Genomic DNA, 25,401 nt, shown 5'->3' with positions numbered 1-25,401 from the left:
ATATGACGTGTGAAATTACAAGTGATGTAGTGTTGGAAGACATAAAACTAGCAATTTGTTGTGCATACATAAAAGTATGTTTTCAAGAGAGGGTGACATAAAATGGATATTTATTGGGATTAATTCAAAGCCATTCTTTCAGACCATTACTCAAAAATGTATGATTTTGTAGAATATGTTTGCAGTCAAGCAGTGAAAAATAAAGAGATAGTTCACCAAAAATGATGTCATCATTAATCACCCTAATGTTGTTCTAAAACCGTATGACATAAAAGGTGAATTTCCTGGTTGCTGTTTTTTTTTAAGGAGGTGCAGTCCAGTTTCAAAATAAAAAAAAGCACTATTAAAGTAGCCCAAAGGATTTTGCGCTACTGTCATTTTATTTTCATTGAATATTGACAAGATTCAGGTCTGTTCGTCAAAAATGTATTGTATGGCTTCAGAAGACTTCTATAGAGCATGAGTCTTTAATGATACTTTTCTGGCACATTCTTTGTCATTTTTGGAGCTTGACAGCCACATGAACTTTCATTATATGGAAAAGAGCAGCGTGAACATTCTTCTAAACATCTTCTTTTGTGTTCCAAGAATTAAAATTTTTGGATGAACTATTCCTTTAAGGTCAGTACATAAAAACAAGCAGGTATACCCTTACTAGTAAACAATTCCCAGAAAGTAAAAAAAAATTAATAAAAAAAATAAGAGGGAAAAAAACACATGAATTCACAGTGTAGTCTAATAATGGTGTCCCAACAGCACCCATTTTTCACTTCTTCCCTGTGGGATTGTTAAACTATAATCAAACTCCATCTGACATGTTTTAATAATCCAATGACATCAGATTAATTTACTTAGGTCACGTTGTACCTCCCCTTCTATGCTTGAACATACGCATGACAAATGAACAGTTTAACATTGCCTTTCTTGTACTGTCTGTTCCAATCCAGCCCCCAAAACATCTCATTGCTAGCTGTTTAGTTACACTAATGATTCTCAGTATGGGAGAAACCGGTCCAGAAATATACTCTCATGACTGTGCTGCACTGGCATAAATCAAAGACAGCATTTTATCCAGCCGGTTGGTGATTGTGATGTGTTTGTGCACCACTATGGAGGGGGAGGGGGAAACATCAGCAGGCAAGCCTGGAGAGGAAATGCTGGTTGCCTTGGAAACCCAAGGCTGAGGAAGAGAGGGAGCGAGTGAGAGACAGGAAGGAAAGGAATGGTAGAGATACAGAATTGACTAAAGCATCATGTTTCTTGGTTGTAAAAATAGAAGAGAGGGATCAAAAGAATAAGTGAAGTGATAGCTATCTAAACTGATTTGGACAGTCGCATTTTTTGAGAAAATAACCTGTAGGCTAAAGCACAATGCAGCTGTTACAGAATATTATAAACAAGGCAGTGGTGTGGCTTAGAAGCACATACAATATATTTGTCATTGGCTCATTTTGTCTTTTTTTACACTTTCTTGTGTAAATAAATGATGAGGGATGACTAGAATGGTGGAATGTTGCAAGGCAGAGTCAAACTCGCATCGGCAGCATGAGCACCATAGCTCAATGTGTCAGAGCACGCACTCTATTCTCTATGTCAACAGAAATAAAAATCTTAACATTCGACTTTAAACATGCACCAATATAACTCAACAGAGACCATGCACTTTCAGCGGTTCTAATAATATTTTTCTCATTCATTTTCTCCATTGGCATTTGAGAAAATACTTGAAAAATAAGGTGTTCTAAGCCTTAAACATTACAACATTTGATTTGAAGAAAAAATATAAAAAAATTTGCAGTATGACAAAGAAAACACTTTTTATGCACTAATGCTACTACATCCCATATTAACCATTGTTAGTAGGTAGCTTGCTAACATTAGCAAACGCTACCTAGCTAACCTGCATGGTTTTGGTCACATTTGAAAGGGGACACTCTGAAGTTTTTTCTCCAGCAGTCAGAATTACTGTAAGTGCTACTGATTCTGAGTAATAGAAGTTTGAACACAATGAAATAGAAGTTTTTTTTTCCGCCTGAAATTTGTTTTGCATACAGATGCCTGCAGATGACTATAACTTGTAGCTATTAGCTTGAGAACACAATGGGATCACAGCATGAATCCTTACCTAGTCCAAGTTCAAATGTTATAACAATATCATAAAAAATGAATATTTTACACATGTTTTTCTAAGGGTACACCCAGGCGTTTCACAAAAGTGCCTTTTGGATACTCCAAAAGGACACTTTGGAAACCTAGGACAAAAAGGCTGCAACTTTTGAACGCTTCAACGTACAGTCATAATTTTGGGCTCTAATGAAAGATGACACTTAGAGCCATCATATTCCATATCCAGATCCACTATTAGTTTTGCTGACACAGAGTAACTGATGCATAAACACATTAGAGTGCCTTTTCCTTCTTGAAACTAAATGTTGTGCATATAAAAGAGTCAAAACTAGTGCTATGGTGGACAATTTGTTTATATAAAAAATACACAACAAACTATTTACATTAATTTTTACATAAAGTATTTACAAACCATTATAAAATTGTACATGTTTCTAGCAACATGCCAGTCATTGTAGCAGTCACATTTGTGTACAAAGCACATAGGCACAACACAGGAGAGTACTTCACTGGTGTCTTTGCATGACACTGCCTGCACTTCAGACGACCAGCGGTGCAAGATTTGGTGATGTGCAACGGCCTGTGATGTGCTCTTCGTGGAGCAGGAGATATGGGTCTGGCTGTGGATTGAGACCCCAACTCTGCCAGCTCCTCAGCAAGTGTCTCTCTGAAAGCCCTCCTCTCTTGATGAGGTGCTGTCCTGCTGCTCCACTTTATGTGGCCGCTTGCTGAGTGGGGGATAATAAATAAATGTAATTTACAAAGCTAGACACAACTTTTCCATCTTTTCTGTATTCTATATATATATATATATATATATATATATATATATATATATATATATATATATATATTAGTTTTTCTTTTCGAGTGTGTAAATATGTATTATTGTATGTATATTTACTGTAAATACTGTATACTTTGCCAATGTACTATGGAACAAAGAGATGGCCCTACACCTCCCCACCTCCCGCATTGTAACAAATAGACTCTCAAACACAACATATATTCTTATTTTCAACTTATATTTATTGATTTATTTACTATATATATATATATATATATATATATATATATATATATATATATATATATATATTTACAGTAAATATACAAAACATCTATATAGCATGTCAATAGATCTGAAACAAACAATGAACTAAAAACACGCACAAACGGTTCAAACACTCACTGAGGAAACACACGACAAAGGGTAATTACAAAATGTGTATTCATTATTCAAACTAAAGCTTATTTATGCGGAATATACAGTAATATATGTTATAAACACAAGAAAACACTTACTTGTCCAGAGCCATGTCTCATCTCTCCATCTGCCTCTGAATCATCTGTATTGTTTTCAGAAATTTCATCTCCAAACTCAGAATTTTGACAATGAATGCCTTCTTATATCACATCCTGGGGTGAAAATCCTGTTTTTCAAGGTCCGTTTCACCATATTTAAATCGCCAAATGTGTAAACAGTTCCAAAGCAGCTCTGCATGCATTTACGCGTGAGGCTACAGCAGTGGGTAAACTCGAGGAAACTTTGCGCACACACACAACAGAGCCGTCCTCTAATCGTTCCACTAAAGCCACATATCACTGTTTTCAGAATTTCATTGGCTATACGATGCGTCAGTCATTTCCACTCTTCAATGTAATTGGTTTGATCAGTAAACAAAGGAAAGTGGGTATGCCCTTACACTCGACACAGATGGTGGTTGGGTATTGAAGGCTGTGGACAGGACATGGAAGCTCCTATTGGGTCAAATGAGGTGTCAATCGAAAGGTCAGAGTGCGTGCTTCCATTTTGATCCCGGATATAGGAAATGTTTACATCTGAACTGAAGTTATTACCGGTAATATGTGAAAGATTAGGCACAGCTGCCAGGTGCTTTGAAATTATGCAACAAGAGTCTGTGGATATTTATTGATGTAATACTGTGATTTGGACTAAACATTTTACTTGATTTGATCATTTGGACATTTGACAATGAAACAACACCGTTTTTGTCGGGAAGTTATGGCTCAGTGTACAACTATGAGGCATCATAGGTGAGTTGCCTAAATTTTGTTATTGGTTGTTTATATGTTGGTGGTCTGACAAAGATATAGATTGTACCTGCTGTTGTGATTGTATCTTAAAATGGTTTATATCAATAGAAAATCTAGAAATGTAGCTTTCCAAAGATATGTGGCATGTGTACCAATGTAACACACAGCTGTTTTGTTTATCGCATACTTTTATTTTGTACATTTAAGGGCCCGTCCGCGGGCCTAGATTTCCATGGCGTTAAAAACATGTTGTTTTTTTTTTTAAATGAAGTTGAAATCACATCTATGGCTTATGTAGAAGCATATACTAATGCTTTTAATCCTCTTAAGCTCACAGACTGATCTCACACTGAATTCGAAAACAGTAGGTTGACTTTTCCTTAACTAAACTTGGTCTGTGCTTACCGAAATTCAAAGCACTGCCCCGACTGCCTAAAGCGGGAAGTGTTTTAAAATATAAGAGCATATGGGAGCTCCAGTTTCCATGTGAAATGCCCACAGAGGGGTGCCAAAAGCAAGTTGTAAAGCAAGCTGTTTTTAGCTGTAAGGGATGTAATACATTGAAGAGGAATGAATATTTTATTAACTCTACCCCACAACCCAACAATAAACCTAACCGTCAACGGAGTAAAAATGTGTTCTTAGAGAGAAACATGCAACCTCAGAATCACACGAAGGTGATGACTTCATGGTTTCAACGCTAGACTAAAACCTGGGTTTTCCATGCAGCTGACGCAACACGCTTCTGGTCATGCCACAGGAGAAGGTAAACACCCCTGAACCAAAGTAAAAATGTCTGATGGGAGATGCAGCTTATCAGTAACTCTGCATAATGGGGCCGATGTCAGGGTACTGGAACATTCGAAAGTCAAATTCTGTTGACTTTATTGGGTATAGGCCAAATTTCAGAGACACTTCCCATAATTACAATCAATGGACAAAAGCAAAACATATTAGCACTGGGGCTAGTTCAAATCTTAAGCATTAAGTATTGACAGCAGCAATACTGTCAAATATGTGGAGAGACTTAAATGAGAGTGAGAGATGAAGATTATGTCCAGTAATAGGAGCACCATTACAAATCAAATTAATATTAACATAAAAAATTCTGTGTGATATAGTCCATAATATGTGGGGATGTTTTGGAAGCCCAATTTGCATGCTTTCCAATTCACTCAGTTGGCCACTGTTTAACAGTCTGGCGTAATAGCATTGGGAGACCACAAAAGGGCAATATATCATGAGCACACACACAGGATGAGAATATGAGGTGCAGGAGATGGCAGTCAAAAGTAATGACGGTTTTTGTTCTTCTTCAAGAATTAACAAAGTGATGCTGATTTTACAGGTTAGTTTATGAAACTGGTGTAACTGAGCAAACTGAACAATTAGAAATGGCGACGTTTATTATGCAATTTCTCTGTATGTAGCCTTGAAGAGTTCTTTCATTCAAGAGGTCAAACCACAAAACAACATACTTGTATCTGAAAACAGGCTCTATGAAAGATACGTTTAAAATAGATTATCCAGTAATGGCTAAAATAAATAATCTTTCAACTCTGATAATGATTTGGGTCTAATTAAATGGAAAACTATGCGAGTTGCACTCCATGTCACTTCAGAATGTTGATGCTGAGCGTTGGCGGTGCGTGCATAACTTTGGAGAAAGTAGTTTTAGAACATGCCATGTCGTCCGACAGATGCGTCCGGTGTGCGTTACCCTTTAATTAACCCTGCCGCTCACAGTTTACCAAAGATGTGTTTAGAAATATGTCTGAAGTGAAAAAGACTATTGTGCAACGAGCAGCCATATTTATATGTGAAAAAAAAAATCCTGATGTATATATATAATCATCTGGATAATATTCCGATTGACGATGTGTGAACAAGGCATCGATCCCAAGCCTAATAATATGTCTGACAAACCTTATCTAACAAATTTGATTTAGAAACTCTGCCTACAATCTTTTCATTTACCAATAACTGGAGGCAAGGACTCCCACTACATTTCAATTTATCAAGAGTCAAAAATACACCTGAAGTGCTCTAAACCCAAATAAGCGCAATCTAAATCAGTTTCTTAAGATATACCCAGACATACAGTATTAGGGAAGGTTTGTATCCACATTTTTTCCATAACCCCCACACAAAAATAACAACTTCCACAATCTTACAGGTTGGCTCATTACTACTCACAGATCCCCTGACAGGACAGTCTGTCCCAGCTCCCTTCCCAAAAGGGCAAAGATTCTGCATTAATACATATAATAAGAGCAGGAGAATTTTGGCAGAGTGCAATTTGACAAGATCTAGAAACACAAGGCAAGTTTGTTACAAACTTGTACCACCATTTGAATTTTCTAAAAAAGCAAAGTAACTCAATACTCAAATGAAAAATGTACTCGTACTCGTACTATACTGAAAAAACAAAGTTATGAAGGTCAAAATTAAACCAGTACACAAGGTGCAATGTGACATGTTTCCAGCGACAAGTAATTTGTTTGTCTACATTGAAAGCAAAATTGTGCAGTGTGACACAATCACAGCCAATCAAAAGATATTTGATATGTATTGTAGAATTATAAGGAGACAGACTTCACCTCGACAATGCAAAAACCCACCATAGCTTGATTATAATTGTGCATGTAGGATGTAAATGTGCTGACTGAATCCAAATGTATTGCTCATCAGCATTCAGAATATCATGTATACAATATTTATGTTAATGTAAAAGAACATACAAGCAAGAAACTCAAACTACTTCCCATTAGTTAAAGGCGACTCATAAAAAATATACTGTTTATATATAGAGAGAGGTCACTTACACGGCACAGTCCGGAGGTAGAGGTTGTCGCGTATGATCTGCTGGAGCTCGTGGTCCACTGAACCCTTCTGGAATCGTAGGTTGAGATAATGCCGAAGATCTTTATCCACAACACCTCCTGAAAAAGGTAAGGGTAGTGTCAGGGTTATGCAATGATTAGGGCACCTTTCTCCAACAGATATTTTCACATCTGATCTCTACTGTTCTTTGGGTCAATGATGGATCTATTAAGTTATTTAAAAACACGTAAGATCTGCAAATCACATTACAGTAAACAATGACTTCTATTATGAACATGTTTTCAATAACAAATTTCAAAGTCATTTTCATATTTTGTCTGGGGCTTAAAGAAAATATTTAATGGTATGAGTAGTGTAGAATAATATTTTCTTATATGCAGTAAAACAACTATGATTTAAAATTGTATTTATAATTCTAGAGAAGAAAGTTGAAAAGCTAAATATTTTAACCAACATAAGGTTGCCATTTTGTTGTCATGAGACAAAAAAACAACCCATTTAGACACTCAAGACTGTGTGCGAAGTTTTTTAAAAACATTTTTAAATGTTTTCAATACACATTTTGTTTGTGTCATATTGTGTAACACTCAGCAAACTTGTTGATATTCAAAATTTCATGATATTTGTAAAAACCTTAAAAATGCACTCACTGAACACTTTATTAGGAACACCTGGACACCAACACGGGCAGCCAAAATTTGGAATAATATACAGATTTTGCTGTTCTTTAATTCACCAAAAAAGCATTCAATTGATCACAAAGTATAGTCAGGACATTACTGATGTAAAAAACAACACCATCACTATTTGAAGACAGGTCACATTTCCAGCAGCCATCACTCCAACATCTTATCCTATCATGCTAAATTACTAGAAAATCACTTGCCATTATATCAAACACAGCTGAAAGCTATTTGGTTCGTTAAATGAAGCTTAACATTGTATTTGTTTTTGAGTTGCCACAGTGTGCAATAGACTGGCATGTCTTAAAGTCAATATTTGGTCAAAAATGGCAAGAAAGAAACAGAGTTTTCTCTAGAAACTCGTCAGACAATTGTTGTTTTGAGGAATGAAGGCTTTACAATGCTTGAAATTGCCAAAACAAAACTGAAGATTTCATACAAAGGTGTACACTACAGTCTTCAAAGACAAAGGACAACTGGCTCTAACAAGGACAGAAAGAGATGTGGAAGTCCAGATGTACAACTAAACAAGAGGATAAGTACATCAGAGTCTCTAGTTTGAGAAATGGACACTTCACATGTCCTCAGCTGACAGCTTCATTGAATTCTACCTGCTCAACACCAGTTTCATGTACAACAGTAAAGAGAAGACTCAGGTGTGCAGGCCTTATGGGAAGAATTGCAAAGAAAATAAACTTTTGAAAAAGAAAAAGAAAATGTTAGAGTGGGCAAAGAAACAGACAATGGACAACAGATAATTGGAAAAGAGTGTCATGATATTAACCCCATTGAGCTTTTTTGGGATCAGCTAGACTGTAAGGTGCATGAGAAGTGCCTGACAAGACTGCCACATCTATGGCAAGTGCTACAGGAAGTGTGGGGTGAAATGTCACCTGATTATCTGGACAAACCGACAGCTGGCATGCCTAGAATCTGCAAAGCTGTCATTGATGCATGTGGAAGACTTTTTGATGAGAAACCTTTGAAGTAGTTTAAGTACTTTTTTTAAGTTTAAGTAATGTTTTCAAATTTTAATAGTAATTTTTCACGTTATTAATGTCCTGACTATACATTGTGATCAGTGGAATGCCACTTTGGTGAATAAAAGTACCAATTTCTTTCCATAAGAGCAAAATCTGTACATTATTCCAAACTTTTTGGCCCCAGTGTACATATTCATGTGATTATTTAATCAGCTAATTGTGTGGCAGCAGTGCAAAGCATAAAACCATGCAGATACGGGTCAGGAGCTTCAGTTAATGTTCATTAGAATGGGGGAAAAAAGAGATCTCAATGATTTCGATGGCATGATTGTGATTGCCAGAAGGGCTAGTTTGAGTATTTCTGTAACTGCTGATCTCCTGGGATTTTAACACACAGTCTCTAGAGTATACTCAGAATGGTGCCAAAAATAAAAAACATCCGGTGAGTGGCAGTTCTGCGGACAGAAACGCCTTGCTGATGAGAGAGGTCAACGGAGAAAGGCCAGACTGGTTTGAGCTTACAGAATAGCTACAGTAACTCAGATAACCACTCTGTACAATTGTAGAATAGCATCTCAGAATGCACAACATTGAGGCGGATGGGCTACAACAGCAGAAGACCACATCAGGAACTTTATTAGGATTATAGTGTTCCTAATAAAATGCTCAGTGAGTATATATTTGAAAACGTTTCGGAAATTAATGACTAAGTTGTGTACACTCATGTATTCAAGGTGCAAGGAAAGTGTTTTAATCTGTTTTACTTGATGGTTAAACCACATGACATTTTGAAAGTCATTAAATACATTTTCTTTTGTAGAAAATGCTATAAAAAAAGTTACAAAAAAATTGAAACCAAATTGAACATAAAGATAACATTTCTACAAACTTGACCGAACTTGACGTGTTTTATACTAACATTTTTAATGATTTCAAATTTGTATCACCTTATACAACCCTATACAATAAAAGCAAAAAAGGAACCTTGACATTTTTATTATTTTTTTTAAACAAAGTGCATTTATAATAGTCAAAGGTATTGGTTTGAATGCAGATTGGCATGTTTGAATGTTAGGAGGTCCACAAGGCTCACCATTAAGTCCCTTTAAGTTCCATTAGCTATACTTTAAAAGCCTTTCAGAGATTTAAGGGGATCCCATAAAGAGTACATGACACTTAACATTATCGTGTTCTAATGGTTCAATGTAAATAAGCTTTGCAACAGTAATGAAAATTTGGCTGAATGTTGTCACATTAATGGAAAAATAAATTATGCATCAACATAAAACTTATCACAAGCTACTTATGTAAGGATTCCCAAAACATTATTTTTACTCATGCATTCAACAGACATGTTTGGCTTGTCTTTATCATCCATTTAGTCAACTAAAGCTTTCCCAACAACATCTTGAGGCGCTGAGACAAATTCAGAGAATAAACTTTAGCTTAAGAGAGACTTGAGCATTCTACCATTTCTCAAATGTGAACAAAGACAGCAAATAACAAAGCATTTATCCTCACTCAGAGCCGGGCTATTCTATCTATTCATTTTTTCTGCTCCAATCATAACCTTGACCATGCAGCACAGCGGAGTATGGAAAAAGATAAATGGCAAAAACATGCTAAGAAATTATAATCCACACATGAGTGTGTGAAAAATCTGCAAGAAGAAAATCTTCTGGCATGAACCAGAACATCATTTCACAACTTGAGAACACATTACAGCTCATTGTCACTCGTTAAAAAAGACAAACGTAAACATGGAAGGAGCCTAAAACAATTTTCCTTTCTGAATCAGTGTAATCTTTTTCCCCTAAAGCTAAAAGCATCACCATTGTCAAAATGCTCTATTATGAAATCCCTGCATGACATTGTGGAGGGAAAGCAACGCTCAAGAAAAAAGCCACAATCAAGCTTGCACAGCTGTTGCGGCGCAAAGGACACATAGGAATACCTTCACGCCATTCCAAGAAATGAGAAAAGACAACTGAGCACCAGACATATCTCATGAGCTTTTCAGGACAGCAATCTTCAACATAAATCTCACTTGACATCATCCATAATTAGAATTCCTCTCTCCTCCCCCTCTTTCCCATAAAACCACTGTCTCCAAATCGTAATTCCAGCGGTCCAGATGATGTGCCGCCTCTGTCACTGGCTTGGATCTACTCACCCCTTCTAAAATCCTTTTCCTATTTCTTTTTATGGATTCAATCCCATTTTTAAACCACTCCTTTATACACAAATGATGGACTCTTCCGTTCCGCAGCTAATTTAATCCAGAGAAGAGAGGGAATGCTGGAGGAGGAGGAGAGGAAGAGATGGAGAGCCGTCGACAGTCGGGAGACAAGGAATAAAGGTTCTGCCAGTAGGGAGCCTATGACAATAAAGCCAGTATTCTCATTGGCTTGGCAAATAGCAAGGTCTTATATTGCCCCCTTTCTGCAAACAATGGTAGTGCAGTGACTGTATAGTTGTATGGTTGTGAGTGAATGTGTGTGTGTGTGTGTGATACAGATGCTGTTGGACACATTACCAAAAAGGCCTGCTTGTTCACACCAGATGCTTCCTACTAGCTGGTATCGTGTGAACTTGTTGACCTTGTGAAGACATCAGTGACAAGAGTAAAGACGGCAAATAGCAGCACCCTTTCTGAGAATGCACGGACCGGCCAAGTTTTTCTGGAAACAAGAATTCTATTTAAAAAATGACATAACAGGTTTTCTCGGGGGCATTGTGATTTTCATTAGCCTAAAATTGGTATTGATGCACTTTGACCACTCAGCCATGCCTGCTTTAGGGAGAAAAGGTTATTTTGATTTCCAGAACTGTAATAATATTAGCAATAAGGTCTATCTTTCTAAAATTCACTCTTAAAATGAAAAGATTTTAAACATGCTTATTTGTCACAAAATTAATGTTGTGGGTTCATGAGTTTGACTTGTCCCTCCAACAAACAACAAACAAAAGTTACAAAAATGGACATAAAATGCAAGTCTATGGGGCGAAGTATTCCGCAACATTTAAAAGCAGAAATGTGCAGCTCATATTTTTGTTAAATCACTGATATTAAATCCTTAACAAAAAAGGTTATTTGAGCTGTACAACTGTAAATTTGGAACCACTATTCTAGGTGAAATAACTTCTGGTTATGTTTTGCCAGGGTCAGAAATGAATGCTTCCATTTTTAAATGTTCTGTTTTTATTTAAAACATCTTTTATATTTATTTATATTCTATTATTAGCCTAGGTATACACATTATCACAAAAATATGATTTGATGTTGTTTTAATTGTAAAGGTAGGTGGTAATATCCTGTATTCAAAATATAATTATTCAGATTGAGAACTTATGCTAACAAATTGATTATGTTTAAGTATTTAAATTACAGTATGACTATATTTTAATGTTTGAAAAAATAAATCCCTCTTACATGTAAAAATGCCCCTGAAAATAAAATCCAGGGGGGAATACTATTAATATTAATAATTATTCAAATGATCCCCTTCATGGAACTGTTGAGTTCTGACACTATATGTTACAGACTTAATTCCTGTTTGGATATTTCTCATTAGACGTACTGGACACACTTTATATTTGGTGTCTTTAACTACTATGTATGCTACAATGTACTTGTGAAGTGTACGTGTTGTTACATTGTACTTACATTTAAAGTACCTATATTTAATTACATCTGTGGTTACACTGCTAACCTTAACCCCTAATCCTCAACATAACACCAAACTTTACCCTAAACCCTAACCATACCATACCCTTAAACCTAAACATAAATCTTGCGAACATGTTGCAGAATAACATTTAGTTACACAATAAACACATTGTATTATGTTTTTAATATTAGTACATATTAGTTAAAGAACTAACATAAAGTGGGACCGGCGTACTCTCATATCCTATCTCGTATGTGAAAGTTACCTGGTTTACATGGTTATGACATAAGTTGAAAGATATTTAACTAGGAACATTCCTTTAAATCTACAATTTCATTTTAAAAGTGGAATATATATAAAGTGTTTATGGAGACAAAAAGCTCACTGCAATCTTCTATTCACACAGGATATGTTTTTGCATCTGTCTGCGTTGTTTTAGAAATGTTTTCTATGTAATGTTGCGATGTTTCTCTCTGTTTTTTTGCGTCTTGTGCCATGAGTGCAGCATTTTTAAGACACAGTGTCAAGTTCAAAGAACTCTAACTTTAAATATGCATCTCAAGTAGGGGTGAGTAAAAATATAGATTTTCCGATGCATCGTGATCTTCATTTGAACAATTTCGATTCTTAAATCCCAAGATCAATCTTTTACTCTGTGCCCAAAACTGTACTAAAATGAGAGGTAATCAATTGCAAATAAAAAAAAGCAATTGCAAATTAATCTTGCTATGCAATTAATTTGCTGTTGGTCCTCCACCTGCCGCCAAATCAGTGCCGACCCACAGAGACATGGACTCTACAAGACCCCTAAAGGTGTCCTGTGGTATCTGGAATCAAGACGTTAGCAGCAGATCCTTCAAGCCTGTAAGTTTCAAGGTGGCGCCGCATTGGATCGGACTTGTTGGTCGGTTTGAGATCTGGGAAATTCGGAGGCTATGGCAACACCTTGAACTCTTCATCATGTTCCTCAAACCATTTCTGAACAATGTGTGCAGTGTGGCATGGCACATTATCCTGCTAAAAGAGGCCACTGCCATCAGGGAATGCCATTACCATGGAGGAGTGTAGCTGGTCTGCAACGATGTTTAGGTAAGTCAGGTAGCACATGTCAAACTGACTGCATGGTATGGCCAGACCCAGGGTTTCCCAGCAGAACATTGCAGTCGCTTTACGGGACCTAGTTAGAAGGTCCCCTGTATAATAAACAGCATTAGTTGGGAGAATTTCTTGCATATAGATTTTGGATCAAAATTGTGAATCAAAATGGAATCGAGAAATCTGTATCATCTGCATTCTGTTCTGTTCAATGTGCTGTGTCTAATTTTCTTAACACAATTACACATTTGGGTGAAAAGACATGTCTGAAGATATTGACAGTAAACATTTTGTTCAGAAAGATTTCTTCACAAACTTGCAAATACCAAACATTTGAGAGTTTTCTCACATGTATTCTAGTCAAGAAAGAGGTCTGAAATTATACAGCAGACAGGAGTGACAATAACCCACACTTATGGAGAGGCAGAAGTGACCTTAAAATCACCCTCAGAAATAAAATTCTTGTGGATGGACAAAACAACAGCAGCATACTGTTGATGGTATGTGAAAAATCTCCATGCAGCAACTTAATATAAAATCATTAAGTGATGAAAACAGGTTTAGGAATGCCAAGGAGATCCTTTTTAAAAGAAATATTTCACCCAAAAATGACAATTCTGTCTTTATTTACCCACCCTAATGATATTCCAAACTCATATGATTTCCTTTCTTTGTGGAACACAAAAAGAGATACAGAAGAAAGTCATACAGGTTTGGAAAAACACATTTTTTGGGTGATCTCTTCAACTGATCTCAGAACACTTATCTTGTTGCTTGCCCTGTGAATAAAGTGGCATGTCTGCTGAGAATATATAGTCAATAATACAAGGAGAAAGTCTGAGGTCATAGCAAAGATTTTGTGGAGGAGGACAAACCTTATGACTTGTGAGAAAACGCGGTTGCATCATTTGTCAGCACGACGGATGACATGGTGAGAAAAGGCGTGATATGAGGGTGAGTAGGACAGCTGTTAAAAACACTCACTCTCTTTCAGTCCCAGAGGACACCTCTTTGTTGTCAACTCTCAGTCACTTCTTCTCAAGTGATGACAGACACTTGTTGATTAACCAGTCAATTCACAGACACACACATACATATAAAAACAGGCCCATTTCTGAACAGGACAACAATTCACAAACTACAACCCAATGGAAAATTATATTGCTCAAAGCTTGCTCTTTCATAGCTAAAGAAACGTAATGGTGTTCTTGTGTCTATCAACATCTCTAGTACTTTTCTAAGAGATCAGAGTTAAGATTTTTGCCAGCTGGACGACACTATTGAAATCTATTCTGAAACTCTAGAAAAGATGCATTTATGATTACTATTTGGTCTTTTTCTCTGAATTAATAACCTTGGAAGCAGGAGATTTAAGTCTTGATCTGCTCTTAATTTTATCTTAATTGTGTAGAATTTGTCAATTTTCTTTCTTATCTGAAAGGCCTCACTGAGGGTGTAGCGTGACTTTTGTTTGGCACACGATACCTTCCATACAATACGGTTAATTCTCCTTGATAAGGTGGAAATATCTCACCATATTGATTATTTTTTTTCTCACCAGAGGAGATTAATAAAACATTCCAATGAGTTTCACCAGTTTGGTTTTGACAGTACAATCACAACTGACATCGCTGACCTAGCTGAGGACAACCCAGCAGCTTATCGATCAAATTACTTTTTCTACCGTGGAAAGTTGTTTGGTGGTAGAGCCCTTTGGCTCAAACAGACTAAAACAGAGCTGGGATGAAGCCGCGGAAACTGTGTGTGATGTCGTCCAATCAATATCTCCTATATTCTGCCACCAACTCCTACGAGAGGTCAGCTTTTGCATCTTCTTAAGCACACAAACAGCACACAGTATTGCTTTCTCATGCTTCTTTTCTTTCTTTAGATACAGATATAGGAAATCACCATCCGCCTTCCATTTCTTTATCTCAACTTAGAAAGCTGGACTGTTTGAGCTGTGGCTTAGTGTTTAGCACACATACTCTGACACATTAAAGACACCATAAAGTCAAATTCAAACTTTTGCAGCTTTTATTCTACGTCTGTTCAGGGTTTTTATAGTTTTGCATTTTTTTATTTAGTTTTTATTTCAATTTGTCCTTTCAATTTAGCTAAGCTTTCATTAGTTTTCACTCTATGACCTGTTAGATTTCAGTGCTTTTTAGTTTCAGTCAATTTTAGTTTTAGTTCTGGTATTTGTTTGCAGCCAAAGATAATGCTTTAAAGATTAATTTCAATATATCCTTTGAATAAAGTTATTGTGTGTTTTTGCTCTCTAGTAGCAAAAACACACGATTGGGTGATAGGGCTACAAAAATTATATCTTATTATTTTTCAGCCAACTGACTATATTCAAAATGTATCTCAATAATAATGTATTTTCTCAGAAATGTCTAATATACTCAGAGGAACCATAATTTCAGCCAAGTCATGTTTTCTACAGTATTTTACTAAATTAACACAAGGAAGAATACAATAATTGAGTGCAATAATAAAAACCAATAATTAACAATATATATTTTTACTAAAACATTTTTTGTCAAAACTCTAAATGTTGACTCAATTGAGCCCAGTTGAATTCTATTAAATACAATATGATACAGAGTTATTATTATCTTTATGAGGATTATATTTGTTTTATACAGTAGTAATGTCATGTGTATTTTGTTGATTCATGTTTTTCATGTCTTTTATTTTGAAATGTTTAGTTCCTGTTTCATGTCATGTGTTCCCTGGTCATGTGATTCCTGTTTCCCTACATGTTCATGTATATTGTTTTCATTGGGTTATTGTCTTGTTATCAGTTCTGGGTGTTCATTGGTTTATGTTCCCCGTGTCTAGTATTTAAGCCCTCATGTTTTCCATTGTCCCTTGTCAGGAATTGTGGGAATGTAACTTTGTTGTATCATTTGAAGTCAAGTCAAGCAAAGTCAAGTTTATGTCAAGCCTAATTCATGTTTATGTTTAGTTCAAGTTTATAGTAAGGGTTTTAGGATTTCACGTTTTGTTAAATAAATTGCACTTGTGTTCTTCACTCCATCCTCTTCGTCATTGCCAGCAGCATCATTACAAGTAATATATTTTCTGTAGTATTTACTTCACCTGGAGCCTTTATATTGGCAGAACACTGAAAGTGCAGTGTAGAGGTTGACCAATATATAGGTTCCCCTTCTGTCGCTCTCTCCACGTTGTGTCGGAGAAGCGACACTCGGGGTCTCTCTTGAGCACCGATATCCACCTCTGATCTATGAAAAAAGGCCAATGAGAGTTGGCAGCCAGTATTTGCATGTCCCGCCCCCGGACATACGGGTATTTAAGCAGCGCAAATACGGGAGTTCATTCAGAAAATTTCTTCGGAGCCGATGGTCTGTCTGCAGTTTGCTGCGAGTTTACACACCACTACGTTCCTGTTTCCTCTGACGATCTGCATGCTGTTGGATTTGACGGCGCACAACAGCGGCTTTCTCCTACTTTGCACGGCGTGCATTGTTGCCCCTGAGCGCTTCGACAGCGCAGACACACACACATACTGTGTATTAAAAGAGTTATTTCCCTTAAAAGAGTGAATTTCTCTAAAAGAGCAAAACACAGCGGCGTTGAACGTCCTTTTCAGGACGCCGTCTTTTCAAGATGCCCTTCCGCCCCTGTGTTGTTCCTGGATCGCGGTAGAAGCCTCTCTGCTTCAGACGGCCACAGGCGCTGTCTCGTGTGTTTGGGCCGCGATCACACCGAGGCAGCGTTTGTGGATGGTTCATGTTCTCACTGCGAGAACATGACCATGACCACGTTGCGGTCGCGGCTTGCTTTCAACAGAAAGCAAGCCACCCCAGCTGCACCCGCATTGTTCCTTCTTCCCACGGGATTGAGGACGATGCGGTTGGCGCTAGGGGCGATTTGAGGCGGCAGCGGGTGCAGTTTCGCCGGGTAGCCCCCGCGAACCTCCCGTTCCCCGACACGCTCGCTGGTCCCCGTCCACGCTCGCGGCGATAGCGGCTCACCTCACGGCCTGGCCGTCTATCCTCCCGAGCCCGAAGCAGATGAGCTCGCCGCCGCATCGGAGAGTGTGATGTCTGATGCCGAGGACTCCCCTGGACTGCCGCCTTCGGGCCAGCAGGCCCAGGCTGAGGCCGACGCTCAAATGTCTGACATGCTTTCCCGGGCCGCCGTAAGCGTGGGGTTGGATTGGAACCCTCCATCCTCCCCACAGCCTTCACGGTTGGATGACTGGTTCCTGGGGGCAGCGCGCCGTTCGCGGCCACACATCCCCCCGGTCCCGTTTTTCCCGGAGGTGCATGACGAGCTGACGTCTACGTGGAGAGCCCTGCTCTCCACTCATCTAGGTGCCACCCGCTCCACTCTCACCACCCTCGACGGCGGAGAGCGCCACGGATACGGGGCGATTCCCCAGGTCGATAGGGCAGTTGCGTACCATCTATGCCCCGGTAGCCCTACCTCCTGGCGTGGCCGCCCCGTACTCCCATCCAAGCCCTGTAGGACAACATCCTCGCTCAACACGAAGGCCTACAGTGCGGCTGGACGCGCTGCCTCCGCCCTGCATGCGATGGCCCTCCTGCAAGTCCACCAGGCCAAAGCACTCAGAAGCATGCACGGGGGTGGACCTGATCCTGATGTGCTGCGGGAACTGCGCTCAGCGACCGACCTCGCCCTGAGAGCGACGAAGGCCACAGCGCAGGCACTCGGACAGGCGATGGCCACCCTAGTGGTCCAGGAACGCCATCTCTGGCTCAATCTGGTCGAGATGCGTGAGGCTGACAAGCACCGCTTCCTGGACGCACCTGTCTCCCTGATTGGCCTTTTCGGCGACACCGTCGAGGACTTCGCCCAACAGTTCTCCGCGGTGAAGAAGCAGACGGAGGCCATCTCTCACATCATGCCCCGCCGCACACCTGCCGCTACGGGCCCTGCCCCGAGGAAACCAGCTCCTGCTCCGCCCCAACCCGGGCCCAACTCTCAGCCCCAGCGTCGAGCACCCCGCAGGCGGCGTACGCCCCCTGTCTCACGAACCCCCTCTAGGACCCGGAAGGCTCCCAAGCGTTCCTGAGACAGCCGACCCAGAGCCGAAGACGTTAGCTCCGGAGGTGGTAAGACCGCTCCGTCCCCCGGTGGAGGGCCGGGTGGAGAATCCTTTGTTTTTTCATTTGCCACACCCCCTGATGGGGGCTGTGGTACCCACATTCTCAACAAAAGAGCTATTTCCTTTGCCTCTGGGTCACCTGGCCCGCAAATGCCGTTCTCACGGCAATGTGCTTTCAGATTACGACAGTCCCGGTACACCGGACGCGGCGATCCCGCCTTCCGCCTGCCCACGACTGTCCCCCGGCCGGCCGGTTCAGACGAGTCCAGAGGACGCCGACGTCGGACCTCCTCCTCAGTCACGAACCCGCCCCCTGCCGGGCGCGCGGAGCAAGGTAAGTGCTTTGAGTCTATTCTCAGCACCTCAGCCTCAGGCCGCAACGAAGCCGCCCGACGCTGCATTACCTGTTCCGCCCCGTTCCGTCCAAAATTCTCGTCCCTTTGGTGCCCCTAGCGCAGAGCTGGGAAGCGTGGATTTTGCTTCCCAACGCATCACGCTGGCTGCACCGGACCATTCGACTCGGTTACGCAATTCAGTTTTCCCGGCTCCCGCCCCCCTTCAGGGGCGTCCGTTTTTCCGCAGTACACGGCGAGCATGCCTGTTCCCTGCGCACGGAAATCGCGACCCTCTTAGCCAAGGGCGCGGTAGAGCCCGTCCCTCCAACCGAAATGAGGAAGGGTTTCTACAGCCCTTACTTCATTGTACCCAAGAAAGGCGGTGGCTTACGACCAATCCTGGACCTGCGAGTTTTCAATCGGGCCTTGTTAAAACTCCCGTTCAAAATGCTCACGCAGAGAAATATTCTGGCTGGCGTTCAGCATCTAGATTGGTTCGCAGCGGTAGACCTGAGGGACGCATACTTCCACGTCTCAATTCTGCCATGATACCGACCCTTCTTACGGTTCGCGTTCGACGGCCAGGCGTTTCAGTACAAAGTCCTCCCCTTCGGCCTGTCTCTGTCCCCTTGCGTCTTCACGAAGGTCGCAGAGGCGGCCCTTGCCCCGCTACGAGTAGCCGGCATCCGCATTCTCAACTACCTCGACGACTGGCTCATCCTAGCACACTCTCGAGAGTTACTATGCACACACAGAGACCAGGTGCTCCGGCACCTCAGCCGCTTGGGGCTTCAGGTCAACTGGGAAAAGAGCAAGCTCACTCCGGTTCAGAGCATCTCTTTTCTCGGGTTGGAGTTAGACTCAGTCTCAATGACAGCACGTCTCACAAGCGAGCGTGCTCAGTCGATGCTGGACTGCCTCGCTTCCTTCAAGCCAGGCACAGTGGTCCCTCTAAAACTTTTCTAGAGGCTCCTGGGGCATATGGCGTCCTCCGCGGCAGTCGCGCCGCTGGGGTTGATGTATATGAGACCACTCCAGCACTGGCTCCAGTCCCGAGACAAGCATGGCACCACGGCACGCATCGGGTAAGGATCACCCCCGCCTGTCTCAAAACACTCCGACCCTGGACAGACCTCTGCTTTTTACGGGCAGGAGTGCCCCTACAGCAGGTGTCCAGACGCGTTCTGGTCACAACCGACGCCTCCCGGTCCGGGTGGGGTGCCGTGTGCAGCGGGCACGCAGCAGCGGGCCGTTGGAAAGGGGCCCCGCTGCGTTGGCACATCAACTGCCTGGAGTTGCTGACCGTCCTTCTTGCCCTCAGGAAGTTCCTCCCGTTAGTTCGGGACAAACGCGTCCTCGTAAGATCGGACAGCACCACGGTGGTGGCGTACATAAATCGCCAAGGCGGCGTACGCTCCCGCCACATGTCACAACTCACCCGCCGTCTCGAGTCGCTGCGTGCCACTCACGCCTTAACAGAGACTCCCCTCGGGACAGACGCGCTGGCACACAGCTGGCCCTCGGGTGACGTACGCATTTCCCCCAGTGAGCCTTCTTGCACCGGTACTGTGCAAGGTCAGGGAGGACGAGGAGCAAGTCACGCTAGTGGCCCCCTACTGGCCCACTCGGACTTGGTTCTCGGAACTCAGGCTTCTCGCGACAGCTCCTCCCTGGCGAATTCCCCTGAGAAAGGACCTCCTCTCTCAGGGACGGGGCACGCTCTGGCACCCACGCCCAGACCTCTGGAACCTCCACGTCTGGTCCCTGGACGGGATGCGGAAGAGCTAGCCGGCTTACCCGCGACCGTTGTGAATACAATCAACCAAGCCAGAGCCCCCTCTACCAGGCACCTTTACGCCCTAAAGTGGCGTTTGTTCGCAGATTGGTGTTCTTCCCGAACTGAAGACCCGCAGAGATGCGCGATCGGGTCAGTGCTCCTGTTCCTACAGGAGAGGCTGGACAGGAGGCTGTCCCCGTCCACCCTCAAGGTGTATGTTGCCGCCATTGCCGCCCACCACGATCCTGTAGACGGCAAGTCTTTGGGTAAGCATAACCTGATCCTCAGGTTCCTGAGGGGCGCCCGGAGGTTGAATCCCTCCCGGCCAGGCCTAGTTCCCTCCTGGGATCTCTCGGTAGTCTTGGCAGGACTCCAGAGACCTCCCTTCGAGCCGCTTGTATCAATTGGACTCAGGGCCCTCTCTCTTAAGACGGCCCTGCTGATCGTGCTCGCCTCTATCAAGAGGGTCGGGGACCTGCAAGCGTTCTCTGTCAGCGACACTTGCCTGGAGTTCGGTCCGGCAGATACGTCTGTGATCCTAAGACCGCGACCGGGCTATGTGCCCAAGGTTCCTACCACACCCTTCCGAGATCAGGTAGTGAACCTGCAAGCGCTGCCCGGGAGGAGGCAGACCCAGCCCTTTCGTTGCTGTGTCCAGTGCGCGCCCTGCGCATTTACCTGGACCACACACAGAGCACCAGACGCTCTGAGCAGCTCTTTGTCTGCTTTGGGGGACGGCAGAAAGGGAATGCCGTCTCCAAACAGAGGCTCGCCCACTGGGTTGTCGATGCCATCACACTGGCTTATCACACCCAGGTCGTGCCCCTACCCTTGCGGGTCCGAGCTCACTCAACAAGGGGTGTTGCGTCCTCGTGGGCACTGGCCAAGGGCACCTCCCTAGCAGACATCTGTAGAGCCACGGGTTGGGCAACACCCAACACCTTTGCGAGGTTTTACAACCTCCGCGTTGAGGCGTTGAGTTTTCTCAGGTCCGAGCCCGTAGAACTCGGTAACACATAGACCGACCGGCCGTGTGGATCGCTTGCGCCCAGCGCCCTTTTCCTGACGTCAAGGTAAAGTAGTGCGCCTTCTTCCCAGGGCGCCCCACTCCGAGTTGGGACCCTGGTCGATTCCTCCCCAGCCCTCCGGGTCCGCGGTTCAGCGGAGGAACTCGCCGACCCAAGCCACTGCGGGTACCCTGATGGCCACCCCGTACTGGTATAGGGGCTCCACAGGTAAAATAAGAAGGTCTCCGGTTCGGACTCCCCCTGCGTGTAATTCCACGGTTCTGTCCCCTTACGAGCGGACCCCCGTGTCTCCCTTAGGCAGTTACAGCTGCCCGGTCGCCGTGCTGTAGCAACTCCCCCTTTCGAGGCTGGATCTACCACCGCACCATACTTTCCACACGAGCCCTAAGACGGCCGTGTGACGTGTCTACCACTTTTCCTCCCCAAGAAAAAGGGCAGGTGTAGTCTCCAGCAGGGTCTGGGTAAGACCCCTTCCCTATATGCGTGTAAGGGCCCCGGCCGTGATTGCTCTATGCGAGAAACATAGAGAGAAAGAGGCCCAGCCAGGCTGGCCCATTCCCATGTTGGCAAACATCGCCTTGTTCCCCTCCCAGGGTAACTAGAAGGATCCCGATGTTCTTATGGGGCATTGGGGAAGGGTACGTGCAGCCAGGTACAGATGATGCGCGGCACTGGATGAAATCCCTGCCCGCCTCTGTATCGGCGGTTCACGTACACGGTTCAGCGCATGGTAAGATTGGAATGGGTCCCCTAGTGTCGCTTCTCCGACACAACGTGGAGAGAGCGACAGAAGGGGAACGTTTGGTTACGTATGTAACCTCCGTTCCCCAAGGGAGGGAACGACACGTTGTGTCTTTCCTCCGCCATGTCGCTGAACTGAGCCACTGTTGTGGCCGGACCATTTCCGGCTCCTCAGAAAAATCCTGAATGAACTCCCGTATTTGCGCCGCTTAAATACCCGTATGTCCGGAGGCGGGACATGCAAATACTGGCTGCCAACTCTCATTGGCCTTTTTTCATAGATCAGAGGTGGATATCGGCGCTCAAAAGAGACCCCTAGTGTCGCTTCTCCGACACAACGTGTCATTCCCTCCCTCGGGGAACGGAGGTTACATACGTAACCAAACGTTTTATTAATATAGGTTATATGCAAAAATCAATGCCAATAGCTGCAGATAGTTCCTCTTATTATTATTATTATACCTCTTTGTTCTTCTGTGGCTAAACCCTTCATTAGGTAAATAAACAGGTTTTAAAAGCTTTATTTTAGATCAAGTCTCCATCACCATCATTGTTTATGGACTAAATTACAATTATTATTATGAAATGTTATTGAAAGGCATATGACAATTGACAACCAATCGCTGATTATCTACTGTTGATGAATTCCAGCTCAAACAGAGTTTATTAGCCCATATGACTTTTGACTTTATGGTGTTTCTATTGCAGTACATTGTAGATGACTTGTGTAGATGATTTGTAGACGAGATGATGTTTTGTTTAACTTTTGTGCTTTTCATTTCAAAATAGGAGTCCCTGGTGTATTTCCCTGACTTGTTTATAGTTAATAGTCCAATGTTATGCACCAAATCTTTATATTTTTTTACTGCACTCATTTTGGACTTGTGTAGCATGTGTGTGCCTGTCACAGTAAGGAAAGATAAAAAAGAAAATGTAATAAACTGATTTAAAAAACTATCAGCTTATTAATTATTTATTGGTCTTTTCCACCACTTTTCCAAGTTATTAAGTTATTTTAATCCACAATCGGTTGACCTCTAGTGCAGTGTGTACTTGAGAGTTACAAATCTTCATTACAAATTTCACCCAGCCCTATTAAAATATTAAATGAAAATAAATCTGAAGTGATTTTTATTTTAGTTAGTTTTGTAGTCATGAAGTGTCAATTGTGTTTTATTTCAGTTAATACATTTTTTTTTTAATGTAATTTTTTATTTAGTTTTTGTTGACACATACACTTGTGGGACAAATTCATTAACAGTTGCGTCACTTTTGCTCGTTGTATATAGCGCAAAAACCTGCATCTTATTTACTAACCACCTGCAATCCAGTTTAAGCAAGCACAGTCAGTGCTGAAATTGCCCTGCGTCTATAACCTGGCATATATCCAGATGTGCTGTGTAGTCAAGCGCACTTTCGGCATGTTCAAGAAATCATTCAGGTGTTAGGATACAGTAGTGATGCTGTTCAGTCCTGCTAGAGTGTGTCAGATCATGGTGGTCTGCTGCATCCTTCACTATACTAGCCTGCAAGATTGGAAATGCGCTTGGAAATTATGTTAAGCACAGATTTTGAGGGCATGTTTGCACCACTGCCTGATCTGCATAAATTATTGATTCAGTAGCTAAACCAGCACTTTTACTGGATGCAATTAATTCTTAGTGAATTCCCCCCGTGTCTGTTAGCTTTGAGGCCATCTATATGCTAGATTGATCCTAAAACTCAATCAAATAAACTTTGAGCAGATACATCCACTTAAAATTGACAGTCTTTCTTTTTCATGATGAAAAATATTTATGACTCATCTTGTTTGCAGAGGCGTTTACAGTTTTTGACCAATAAAATGCTCCCTAGAATGAGAACTTCCCCTTCTTCTAATTCTAAATATAAAAAGTATGGAGTGCCACAGGGATCAGTTTTAGGGCTTCTGCTTTTCTCCTTACATACGCTTCCCCGGAGAGATATTATCAGGAATTGTGGAATAAGTTTAAATTCTCAGAGTGTATCAATGAAATCAAAGATTGGATGGCTAGAAATTTCCTTCTACTCAATTCCGATTTCAGTTATATTAGATACCAATCTGTCCTTTGAAAATCAAATTACCAATGTTTGTAGAACAGCATTCTTCCACCTCTATTCCACCATGTGTCATAGCTCCTTGGAACAAAAACTGATTTCTAGAGCTCATTACAAGGTACATGTATGTAAACTCAGCAAAAAAATCTATATATAAATTTTTCAGGACACTTTAAAGACAGTTTTGTAAAAATCCAAATACCTTTGCAGATCTTTATTGTAAAGAATATGCACAAGGTTTTCCATGCTTGTTCAATGAACCATAAACAAGAGTCCCTGCTCATCTGCGTGAACGTGCCTTAGGCATGCTACATGGAGGCATGAGGACTGCAGATGTGGCCAAAGCAATAAATTGCAATGTACATACTGGGAGATGCCTAAGACAGCGCTACAGGGAGACAGGAAGGACAGCTGATCGTCCTCGCAGTGGCAGAACACATGTAATAACATCTGCACAGAATCGGTACATCTGAATATCACACCTGCAGGATAGATACAGGATGGTAACAACAACTAACTGAGTTACACCAGGAATGCACAATCCCCCAATCAGTGCTCAGACTGTCCGCAATAGGCTGAGAGAGGCTGGACTGACAGCTTGTAGGCCTGTTGTAAGGCAGGTCCTTACCAGGCATCACCGGAAACAACGTCGCCTATAGGCACAAACCCACCTTCACCCCGCCACCCCCCCTCTTTGTTCAGGGACACATTATTCCATTTCTGTTAGTCACATGTTTGTCAGGTCCACTGCCAGGGGTGGAGGAGTCCCCTACCAGCCGCTGAAACGTGGCGGGGTCTGAGACCGCCGACCGCAAGCAGGGAGGGGCTTGCTGCAAACCGCCTGGAGCGGAAGAACCGCTGCCAGGGGCAGGGGAGACCTCT

The 25,401-nt window shown here is 42.1% G+C and overlaps 1 protein-coding gene across 3 annotated transcripts in view; it reads right to left on the bottom strand.

Moving 5' to 3' along the window:
- LOC127638264 (membrane-associated guanylate kinase, WW and PDZ domain-containing protein 2-like) overlaps positions 1-25,401 on the bottom strand; it is a 130,388-nt gene that overhangs the window by 93,425 nt on the left and 11,562 nt on the right. For all 3 annotated transcript variants that reach the window (XM_052119711.1, XM_052119712.1, XM_052119713.1), the window contains exon 2: positions 7,011-7,127. In XM_052119711.1, the coding sequence (XP_051975671.1) occupies positions 7,011-7,127 (117 nt within the window). The remainder of the gene's footprint in view (positions 1-7,010; positions 7,128-25,401) is intronic.

Source organism: Xyrauchen texanus, chromosome 46, assembly GCF_025860055.1.
Source record: "Xyrauchen texanus isolate HMW12.3.18 chromosome 46, RBS_HiC_50CHRs, whole genome shotgun sequence".
Lineage (NCBI taxonomy): Eukaryota > Metazoa > Chordata > Actinopteri > Cypriniformes > Catostomidae > Xyrauchen > Xyrauchen texanus.
Note: the sequence above shows the minus strand (reverse complement) of the source record. Positions and strands in the feature narration are given on the sequence as shown.